The 12,330-nt window shown below is 37.6% G+C and overlaps 1 protein-coding gene across 9 annotated transcripts in view; it reads right to left on the minus strand.

Annotated features, from left to right (window-relative positions):
- The window catches only part of MTMR2 (myotubularin related protein 2), a 92,387-nt gene that overhangs the window by 2,199 nt on the left and 77,858 nt on the right, over positions 1–12,330 (minus strand). For all 9 annotated transcript variants that reach the window (XM_070077037.1, XM_017343791.3, XM_017343785.3 and 6 more), the window contains 4 exons: positions 9,875–10,060; positions 7,945–8,151; positions 5,290–5,382; positions 877–990 (listed from right to left, as the gene is read on the minus strand). In XM_070077037.1, coding sequence (XP_069933138.1) covers positions 877–990; positions 5,290–5,382; positions 7,945–8,151; positions 9,875–10,060 — 600 coding nt within the window. The remainder of the gene's footprint in view (positions 1–876; positions 991–5,289; positions 5,383–7,944; positions 8,152–9,874; positions 10,061–12,330) is intronic.

Genomic DNA, 12,330 nt, shown 5'->3' on the forward strand with positions numbered 1-12,330 from the left:
ACAGCTTTACAGATACCATTTTTAAACCACTGTACTGTTATTAGAGTAGACTTTACAATATGAAAATTATATTTGAGTAAAAACTTTTAATTAAAACAAGACTGTTAAAAGATGAAAGTATCTTATTTTTCAGAGTTCATACTATATTGGAAACAGTTACTGCATGTCAGACACTGAAAAAGTTTAAAATTTTGAGACCTGCCATCAAAGGAACTGAAAATTTAGAAAGCACTTAATAAGTTTTCCTTTATTTAGTCTTTGCAATAGTAAGTACTATTAGCCTTATTTTATAGAATTAAAAATTTACTCACCCAGGGTTATTTAGTGACAGAGTTAAGACTGCAGCTCAATATCTGGACTTAAGCATAGTGGCAAGCAGTTCTTACACTTTTCTATAAAGTGAGAGTACACTGATTCCTTAATAGTGATATCTCTGGGGAAATGGGGTACTGAAAAAATTTTCTACATGTCATTTCAGTGCTAAGCTTGAGTCATTTGTAAGAAATGTCTCATTTAATGCAGATTATATCTTCAGATTTGAGCTGCCCATTCAAGTGTATAGCTTCTGCTAAATATACTTTCTGCACCTGCTTTCAAGGATTTCCATCCTGCATAAAGTAACAGATACACTGATCACCACTTACTCCACTTCTCTTTAGCAGACAACACTCCATGCATCAAGTCAGACAGTAGTGAATACTTCCAGCCCTGTGACAGAGGCACTTCAACACAGTTCAGGTCAGATATTTGAAAGGAAGTAATCACGTTATAGCATGTAAGATAAAATATGACCCAACATGTCACTCAAAAGAATGTCAAGTTGAAATGTAAAGATGGAATTGTGGGGATGGAGTAGGGTTACAGCTCACATTTTACCTCTTTTACTCTCTGCTGTTCACTGTTGCAGAGGAATGTTCCAAATAAACAGCTGTAGAGGTGGTCCAAAATAGTGGTAAGAAAATATTCATTGAATTCAAATGCGGTAGGAAACTGCAAATTGAACATCAGAAACGCACAAAATGAAAGTTTTTTCACAGATGTCCATATTTGTCATGAGTAGAAGGTATTTCTAATAGTATTTATAAAAGTTAACATTCAAAACTGTTTCTTCTTAGCCATTTATAGCATCTGCATGCCTTTCTGTTCAGTCACTTTTACTTTTCTTAGGTGATTTCTGCCAGAATATCTAATGGTCTGACCAGTTTTGCTGTATCATTAACCTCGTGTAAGATTGTTCTTTAAAGTTTCAGCAAAATTTTTAGTAATTAAGAACACAAGACATTAACAGTGGCTTACAAAAACATTACAGATAATTAGGCAAAGCAGATGATCAGATTTGTAAGTCAGCCTATTTAACTTTTCCAAGCAGCATGTCCTTGAAGAAAGTCCCTTGGAAACCACTACTATGGCATCTTTCTAACCAAAACCTCACCATCTAACCCAGGTCAAGGATATGACTAGATGTCCTCAGTATGGGAGAAGAATTACATACCGCTAAAGGGTAAAGAGTTTAGTTTAATCCTTCCTACTTCAGAATTATTCAGAAGTTGTGTGTAAATTTTTACCAAGTACAGGATTGTAAAAAGACTACATGCAAGTTTTTATTCCTTAGAATGATACCTACTGAAATAGTATGAACTGTATTCAAAAGGACAGGGATGAGAATAATCTTGCCCTGAAGTCTGCTGAATTTCAGGAAGCTATAGGTAGGATAATGGCCAAGTTCTCAAATACTAAAAGGCAGATTACTAGGCCTTGAGTAAGTTTTGTAGCTGTGAAACTGAAACAGGTGATCAAGTCCCATTTATAAAATATGCAGCAAAATGCTTCTAAACAATGGGTCACTGAAGAAATCAAAAGGGAAACGTTAATGAAGTGAAACTGTAAATATCAGTTCTAAGGCATTTTTTAGCAATTTTATGTATATTGAAATTCAGATAACAAATAATGTTAACAGTGTATTCCAAGACCTGAGCAAGGAAAGAACCACTCAAAAGAAAATATGCTGGCAAGGATGTGACAGAAAAAGAACTCTTATACACTGTTAATGGGAATGCAAATTAATATAGCAATTATGGAGAAAAGGAAGTTCTTCAAAAATCTAGAAATTGTACGTATATCTGGGAATATATCCAATGAAATGAAATAAGCCTATCAGACAGACCTGCACTCCCATGTTCAATGCAACATTATTCACAACATCAAGATAGGAGTCAACCTAGGTTTCCATCATTGGATGAAAGGATAAACTATTAAGTATACACAATGAAATGTTACTCAGCCATAAAAAAGACTGGAATCTTGATTATTTGCAGCAAAATGGATGAAATTGTAAGTCCTTATCACTAAGTCAAATAAGCCAGGCACAGAAAAACAATGGAGGCTACCAAAAAGTCAACCTGAACTGAGAGGCTTCCGGGAGGGGAAGATACAGGGAGGTGAGAGAATGAATACCAGAAGTGGTAAGTTCTAGTGTTCCACAGTCAGATGACTACAATCAAGATAATGTGCTAGAAACTGTATAATAAAGAACTGGAGGAGAACAGTTGGTAGATTCCAAAGATTTTTTTAAGGAAATGAAAAAGTTACCTGGTTTGATTGGTTTATGTTGTGTATGTATTGGAGCACAAAAATACAAAATTGACATTTTCTTTGGAAAAAAAAAAAAAAGATACCAGAAATAATATTCACCAAGTGCCCCATTCAAGGTATTCAATCTTGTAAAGCAGTACACTTATCCATCAACAACGGCATAATTGCAAAGAGCTTTCCCATTCTCTTGTTGGCATATCTGGTTTTTCGCAGTAGTCAAAAGTTACTTATAAGACTACGGTAATGGTCAATAATGTGTTTTCTCATTGTGGGTCATGTTCCCAGAAAAGGTTTAGGTGAGATCGTAGCTGCCTCAAAAACAATTCTGTTATTCACAGATGTTTAAATCCAACTGAAAATAGATCCCAGTAAAGAATAAGAGGGAGGAGATGTACAGTTTGGCAGACATTCTCACAGACCCCTATGGGACTCCAAATCCCATTAAGCTGAGTGGTTCTAGTGCCATCTTGCATGCTACAGTAATCATTTTAAGTGTGTGACTGATTATATAGGTAGGAATGTGTTGAAGGGATCATATAAGACCAAGTGTCTGGTAAATGGTAAAAAGGAGAGAATGATCCAACATTGGAAAGCAGGCCACATGGCAGACTTTTTTTTAATTTTTATTTTTTTGACAGAGTGGACAGTGAGAGAGAGAAAGGTCTTCCTTTTGCTGTTGGTTCACCCTCCAATGGCCGCCGTGGCCAGCGCGCTGCGGCCAGCGCACTGTGCTGATCTGATGGCAAGAGCCAGGTGCTTCTCCTGGTCTCCCATGGGGTGCAGGGCCCAAGCACTTGGGCCATCCTCTACTGCACTCCCTGGCCACAGCAGAGAGCTGGCCTGGAAGAGGGGCAACCGGGACAGAATCTGGCGCCCTGACCAGGACTAGAGAACCCGGTGTGCCGGCGCCGCAAGGCGGAGGATTAGCCTAGTGAGCCACGGCGCCAGCCTACATGGCAGACTCTTAGAAAGCCATTCTGATCTGGCTGAAAAGCCCGTGAAAGCATTCCAGGCATGGAAAGCCAGGACACTTGTGCAAAAAAGTGTCCCTTTATGGAGAACCTGTACTTTGCTTTAGAGAAAAGTGGAAGTTCTCTCTTACCTTATGGCCCTAAGTACTGACAGAGTTTGTTGACTCAAAAGGCTTCCACAGCCTAGGCAGCTCATGACAAGAGCCTCGAGTGATCACTGACATTGGAAGTAAGAGTGTCAATTGTTAGATCAACAACAGGAGTCACTGTGCACTTGTTCCCCATGTAGCACCTCTGTCTTTAATGTGTTGTACTATGAGAATTAATGGTAAAATGACTACTCAAACAGTACTCTCTACTTTGTGTGTCTGTGTGGTTGCAAACTGTTAATCTATACTTAGTATAGAGTTGATCTATATATAAAGATAATTAAAAATGAATCTTAATGAAGAATGGGATAGGAGAGGGAGTAGGAGGTGGGACAGTAGTGGGGGTGAGAGGGCAGGTATGGGGGCAAGAACTGCTATATTCCTAAAGCTGTGTATGAAATTTGTATTTATTAAAAGCTTTCTAAAAAGGAAACTGCTATGTGATACAGAAGACTAAGCCACTTCTGGTGACACGCATCGCCATATCCTGGTGCTTAAATTTGAACCCTGGCTCTCCTTGTCCAGCTCCCTGCTGATGCAAACTCTGGGAGGCAGTACAGGCCAGTCCAAATATTTGGGCCCCTGACACCCGTGTGGGAAGTAAGGATGGAGTTCCAGGCTCCTGGTTTTAGCCTGGCCCCGTCTTGACTACTGCAGGCATTTGGAGAGTGAACCAGTGATTAGAAGTATTCTTACTCCCCCTTTGTCACTCTTTCTTGTCTTTCAATGAAATATTTTAAAGGAAAGAAAATTCTAAAGGAAAAGTTGAAGCCGTAATACCAAGAAACAGTAAATACTAAGTATGTAGCATTGCTTCTTCCTCCCAAAATTAAAAAACTACACATTTTCAGTACATATATTTAAATACCATCCTCATCAGACTGGAGCTGTATCTACAACAATGCTTCATTTAACCTTGCAAGTTTCAAAAAAATCCACCCAAACTGAAATGTTTATGGGAGGAAATAAACTTATGTAATTGGTTAGTATCACCTGAGGATTACTATTCACCTTTTAGTGAAATAAATAGTATTTTATGTTATTGAAGCTAAAGTACAATTATAAACCCAAGCAGAACCAGCAATTGCCCTACTTTACAGTGACCCCTTGCCTCTTTAGTGAAATGATTACCCAGTTACTCAGTTGTCTTTCAGTCTTCTGATATCCTTCCAAAAGAAGTTGTTAGGTTTAAAAAGCATAATTCTCTCAATGCCTAAAAACAAAAAGAACTCCGTCTAGTCCATACTTCCCTTCCTATAATTTCCATCTAAACACATTTTTTCCTTAAGTAAAATAGGATTTTATTTAGTTTGAGTTTCCTAGCTTAATTCTTCACTTTGTTCACCTTGTTCAAAATAAGGAGGAAATCACTGGGGTTATTAGTGCCACATGCTGAAATGCTAATAAGTCCTAACCTTTAACTTAATTCACAATCTTATTACAAAGTACAGCTTTACCACTTGGAACCTTTATAAGAAATTCCATTTTACATGAGCTATAGAATCAGTGACCAAAGCACCCAACTCTTGACTGAGCTGAAAGAATATATGTAAAAATAGATATCCCAGATTAGTTACCTGTCTTGTCATTTGCCAGACACAGTCGATAAACTGAAGAAAAACAGGAGATCTGTCTGCATCTGCATGGTTCTTATCTCCATGGCCAACTCGCTGAAGCAAACAGAGTGAAAACTGTGAGCTTTATGAGATCTTCCATTTTTAATGGAAATGTATTTTTTAATAAAAATAATCGCTGTTTTTATTATTTCCTTTGCTATGTTCTTTAAAAAGATCTGAAAAATTTAAAAAGTACTCAATCCTACCAAGCAAAAATTGAACATTTTGATACACAAAGTGCCACATGTGGGCATTCCAATTAGTAGCTTACCCCACTATATCACCATGCCTATCCCTCCCCAGAAAGTCTTTAAAACAAGTTTTCAGTACCTTGGAGGCCTCCCATAATCCACTTCTCTGCATGATTCTCCAACACCTCCTAGCCACACACATCACACATTCCCCTCCAGACTCTGGCACTCTCTACTTTTGCCTCTCTTATTCTTTCTAAATTCTACAATCGCAAATAACTTATCTGGAACACTATCAGAAGCCTAAGGCCCACAAGGGTAGTGTTCCCATGTTTTTTTGATTCCAAATCTTATAAGAAGCACTACTGAAAACCATTTAGGCATTTAAAATCTCATAAAGTTTGATATAACAAAGCAAAGACAAAAGTGTAGTATGTGGCATCATAACCCAACTTCTCCATTTAAGGAATTGCCATTAGTTCTGACTATGACCTTGTAGCTGTAGAAAATTATGAGCAAAGCAATTGGACTTACCCCTAATGGTAGAGTTAGAAACGTGCCAGGGGATTCCAATTCAATCCCATCAAGGTGGCATGTACCACTAGTCAAAGTGATCAGTTTCAGTTCATAATTGATCATAATGATAGGATTAAGTGTCAAAGAGATCACATAAACAAGACTAGTGTCTGCTAATACTAACTGATAGAGTTAAAAAGGAGAGAACGATCCAACATGGGAAGCGGGATACACAGCAGTCTCATAGAATGGCAGATGTTCTAAACAGCATTCTGGCCTCAGAATCAGCCCTTAAGGCATTCGGATCTGGCTAAAAAGCCCATGAGAATATTTCAGGCATGGAATGCCAAGACACTGTGGCAAAAAAAAAAAAAAAAACAAACAAAAACAAAAAACACCAAAATGAAAGATCTCTGTGAGATCCCAGTGGAAAGAACGGGCCATCAAAGGAGGGACTTTTCTCTGAAGGGAGGAGAGAGCTTCTGCTTTAACTATGACCTTGTCTAAATAAGATCGGAGTCAGTGAACTCAAAAGGCTTCCATAGCCTTGGCAGCTCATGACAAGAGCCTCGGGTGATTACTGATGCCATAAGTAAGAGTGTCAACTGTTAAATGAACAAAAGGAGTCACTGTGCACTTATTCCCCATGTAGGATCTCTGACCTTAATGTGCTGTATTATGAGAATTAATGGTATAACTAGTATTTCAAACAGTACTTTATACTTTGTGTTTCTGTGTGGATGCAAACTGTTGAAATCTTTACTTAGTATATACTAAATGGATCTGTATATAAAGATAATTAAAATGAATCTTGATGTGGATGGGAGAGGGAATGGGAGATGGGATGGTTGCGGGTGGGAGGGAGGTTATGGGGGGAAAAAGCCACTTGTAATCCAAAAGTTGTACTTTGGAGATTTATATTTATTAAATGAAAGTTTAATAAAATAAAAAGAAAATTATGAGCAATGTCCAGTGAAGAGTTGGGATCCTGAAGAAATTAGGAAGGATGCTAAGCCCAAAGAAATGCAGATTACGGTTGACATGGGAAGACAGCTACTTTCAAACATTTGAAGGCCTATCTGAGTTGGATAAGGAGTCATATTTGTCATATATGTGAAGGGGAATGTAGGACAATAGGAAGCAAATTTTAGTTCACTTAACAAAGAAGTCTCCAGCAGATAAGTCTTTCTAGAATGAGACTGTAAGCCTCAAGAAGGCATGTACTGCTTATTTCTTTAGGTGTTTAAGTCATTTGATAGGAATACCAGCAGAGATATTCAAGTAACAATAAATGCCTTCACTATGCTGATTATGGAATCTCAGTCACACTCTGAACCACACAGAAGTCTCACAAATTTGTCATTTCCATAAAACTATCTGCAACACACTCCTTTCAAATAGTCATTATAGTTTTAGCACCTTAAAAAAAAAGCTGCACCTTATTCTCAATTCAGTTAAATTTCTATTTTTACTTCATTATTTCCATCCTAAACCTATGTTTGCAATGCTACTTTGTACAGCCACATTAAACAATATTAAGCCATCCTCTTTCTAAGTCTGTAAGAGAAGCTCAAGTGTCATCTTGTAACTCCATAACCAGTAATACTGATGTGGAACAGTCACTTGGAGGTGAACACACCCATTCATGGACTTAGCTGAATAATGTGTAATGTTTTCTGACAGAGATCACAGAACAGACTGGGCCACTAACTGGAAACTAGCCCTGGCTCCAGTCACTTTATGATCTCCAAATGGCGTCCAGAACAAAAAAATAATTTCCAGAGAAGTTTACCCTTCAGGACAAGTAATTAATTTTAGATGAACCTCTTATGGATAAAAGACATCATTTACACATGCCCGACATTGAGATGCATATGACATACATCAGGACTCAAGATTCTTTACTTACTAGTTGAAATCGATGTCCAAAACTTAGCCATTCTTTCTCCACAAGGACTTCAAATCCTCGTATGGTTCGATAGTAACCATCCAACATGAGCATGGCTAGGGAAGTTAGCTGAGCTGTGCGGTCCCAACCATCACTGCAATGTACTACAACAGAAGTCTTCCCTGACTCCACCTTGTCAGCAATCCTTAGGGCCCCTGCAAGAATAAGCTGGAAAAGGCATTTTATTAAAATGAGTTTTTAAAATAGACACTTGGTTTCTTCAAAATCTACTAGTATCTTTTTCTTACGGAAGACTGCCTCAGTAAGATGGGGAGAACATCATCTTTCTCTTTCCAGAAAGAATTTTTGTAAGGTATGGTCTTGTGTCCTCTATTTCTTTCCTTAATGTTTTGTAATTTTCATTATAGAGAACTTTCATATACTTGGTTACATTTATTCCAAGGTATTTACATTTTCTGTAGCTACTGGGAATTTACCCAAAAGAAATGAAATCAGAATATGAAAGATTATCTGTACCCCTATGTTTATAGCAACTCAACACATAATAGCTAAGAGACACATTCAACTCAGATATCCATCAACTGATGACTGGATACATATACATGATGGACTAGTACTCAACCATAACAAATAAGCCAATCCCAAAAAGATAAAGGTCATGTTTTCTTTGAAATGTAGCTACTATATGGAGTACTAAAAAGATGTAATGTATATGACTGAAACTGTCATCTTGAGATTTATTATTTAGGGCCCTTGTCTACACTCTGGTGGAACAATGGTCTTTCTACTCTCTACTTGTTGAATTCTTTATTTAATGAAGGATTAACCTGCCACTCTAAAGTAAGTTGAACCTATATTGTAAAAATTGAAAAAGAAAAAGGAAGGAGGGAGGATTAAGGAGCAGGTAGGAGGTACCATTATGGGCTTAACATTAAATATATGAAATACATGAAATCAATTCTCTTTAATCTTAAAAATTTACAAAACTAGAAAATCTCATAAATGTATACTATTTGCATAATGAAATACCTAAATGAAAGGTACTGTGTGTGCTAACAAAGCTTTGTAAGATTTTTCTTAGAAAAATCTAAGAATCATCAAATATTCCACATCTAAATAAAAATAATCTTTATTCAAAACTGCTTATTTCACCAACTTAAAAAAAGATTATAAAAATAATTTATAGTTATAATTCTCATTAGTTCAGTTTGACCATCTCTTCAATTTTGTCTGAATTTTAGAGATTTTTACCATGAGTACTCATGTAAATCTACTCATTCTTAACATGAAAAAATACTACTTTCCATTATTTTACAATATTAACATATATATGGTTATATATAATATGCCACAAATTGAATTTTGCTAAGGTTTTAGAACACATGTGAATATATCATTATATCTTGTGTGTGTGTGTATAAGATTTCCCTGACCAGAGTAGTTTAAAGTTCATAAATCATGCTACATGTATTTATTAGGTACCTAACAGAGATACTGGTGCCCTAACTCCTGAGGGGACAAAAAAAAATTTATCCAGTCCTGGTCTTCATGAGTTCATAATACATGTTGAATGACATACAAAAAATAAATAAATGAGGAACAGGATAGTACCTGATTAAATGGAAAGAAAAGGTAAAGAGAGAAGTTCAGAAAAAAAGGAAATGGTTGAAAGCTGAGAAGACTCAATTGAAGAAATGCGAACTGGGGAATGTGAAGGATGGGCACAGGATGGGAAAGAGAGGGAAAAGAAAGAAGTACAGCAGATCCAAATCACAATATAAGGAAACTAATTCAAATATCAAAATTTAGGTGTGGTTTGGATTATCAAAATATTTATCAACTTTTCACTATTTAGAAAGATATATTCATATTGACTTCAATTCTAAGAAAAGAGTCACTATAGACAGGGATTAGAGAACCATATACCCACCTTAATATGTTCTAGCCAGTGAGTGGATTCTAAGTTAGACAACCAGTGAGTTTCCTCAATGTTTGGGTACACAATCTCCTTAAGTTTTCGTAATGACTCTCTCATCACGTGAATATTGTGGATATCCAGAAAAACTAGTTCTGCACTTTGATAGGCGTCTTCACTTTCATAACCTCCACCCTTGGCCTGAAAAGAGACCAATGTCACTGAAAATCATAAATGAACACTGTATGTGGACATTCATGAAAAAGTGCCATAAAAAACGTAGTAGCATGAAAAATGACATATATTACTGGTGAATAGGGAAACTTGGAACATGTGGATGGCAGGGCAATTTACTACAACACTCTATGATATGCTCTTTATAAACAGGAATATACTCAACTACAACCTTTTACAGCCATTATAAAAGCTAAATGAAGGCATTTAAGTACTTTAAAATACTAATTTTCCTTGCCCATGTTTTGAATCCTAGCCAATAATTTCTAAGACTTCCCCTCCAACTCACTAAAAGCACCAAACTCTGCCATGTGTAGGGACCACGATGTCTGGTTCACCCATGTTTCTTCAACTCGCAGCCTATTCACCTCATTTTAATCTTAACATTTACTAAAGAAATTCTTCAAAGTCACAATGACTTGCTTCTATTTTAACCATATACAATTGTTTTTAAGTAACATATAAAAGTAAAGAGTGCTGTCATCATCACTACCCTCAAAGATTTAAATCTTCAGCTGTAGAACAGAATGAGAAAATATTTAAAATAAGCAATGACTTATGGCTGGAGAAGAGAAGCTAATTTTTCTGAAAATTTTCATATTTCATGAATGAAATATTCCATCTTCTACCTAATTCATGTTTAAAATCACATTTCTTAAAGGTCTAACAAAAACAAATTGGGAAAATCCTGGAGCAGTCACAGGGGTTATATAAAATTAAGTGGTCGTATGATTCACACTTTTGAGAACAATAATACCAACTAACTCATAACTAGTGACAAATGCCTGCAGCGCCGGCATCCCATATGGACGCCGGGTTCTAGTCCCAGGTGCTCCTCTTCCAATCCAGCTCTCTGCTGTGGCCCCAGAGGGCAGTGGAGGATGGCCCAAGTGCTTGGGCCCTGCACCCGCATGGGTGACCAGGAAGAAGCTCCTGGCTCCTGGCTTCATATCAACGCAGCACTGGCCATTGCAGCCATTTGGGGAGTGAACCAACAGAAGGAAGACCTTTCTCTCTGTCTCTCCCTCTCACTGTCTATGACTCTACCTGTCAAATTAAAAAAAAAAAAAGTTTTGTAATTTTCACATTTTGTTCTGCTTTATATTGTGTTGGCTTCATTATGAATCATCAGAAAGCACAACAGATCAATCTAAGGTGTGCTGCTGAAACTGGGAGCTTCTCTGTCCATTCAAAGAGTAGATAAGTATAAAGGGCCAGCAGAACTTAGAAAGGAGCTAACATAGCCTAAACGTTTACAGAGTCTCCTTGCTGATCAGCTAGGAGTCTGGGTCCCATCTGCTATGAGCATACCCAATATTGAGCAGAACAGGACAGAGGCACCGAGATCATGGAAAAGAAGGTGCAGATACACAAATGTGGTAGGACATGGAGGATTACAGTTAAGGTACATACAGCTGTGGGTATGGGTGCAGCGTGGGAGAGTCAGGAAATAGCACAAATAAGCTCTCACATTTTAAAATGCTACATGAAAACAAAAGGAAGCTCAGGGAAGTTTGGTCTTCTAACTTTTGGGTATGCCTAACACCTTTATTTCATGCCTTATAACTAAATCATGAATCCTAAAACTAATTTCACCTAAAATGAGTAAGAGAAGAGGAGCAATGTCGAATCCCATACAAGTCATCCTAAAAAGGGAATAAGTGTGGCCGGCGCCGTGGCTCACTAGGCTAATCCTCCGCCTTGCGGCGCCGGCACACCGGGTTCTAGTCCCAGTCGGGGCGCCGGATTCTGTCCCGGTTGCCCCTCTTCCAGGCCAGCTCTCTGCTGTGGCCAGGGAGTGCAGTGGAGGATGGCCCAAGTGCTTGGGCCCTGCACCCCATGAGAGACCAGGAGAAGTACCTGGCTCCTGCCATCAGATCAGCGCGGTGCGCTGGCCTTGACGGCCATTGGAGGGTGAACCAACGGCAAAGGAAGACCTTTCTCTCTCTCTCTCACTGTCCACTCTGCCTGTCAAAAAAAAAAGGGGGGGCGGGGAATAAGTGGCAAAACTGAAAGCTTCTAACTTCAAGCAAGCTGAAGACAAACAAATGCAGAAATCAGAAAAACTTATTAATGAAGTGATAGAATCTGTGAATAAATTATAAATAAAATGAAAATGACCACTTCAGAAATGTAGACCACATTAGTAGAACTACAAGAGCAAAATTAATATAAAAATTTTTTAAAATAGTGAGAAAAAGTATTAAAGACACTACAAGGGCATAAAAAAGAACAAG

This window comes from Oryctolagus cuniculus, chromosome 1, assembly GCF_964237555.1.
Source record: "Oryctolagus cuniculus chromosome 1, mOryCun1.1, whole genome shotgun sequence".
In the NCBI taxonomy this organism is placed as follows: Eukaryota; Metazoa; Chordata; class Mammalia; order Lagomorpha; family Leporidae; genus Oryctolagus; species Oryctolagus cuniculus.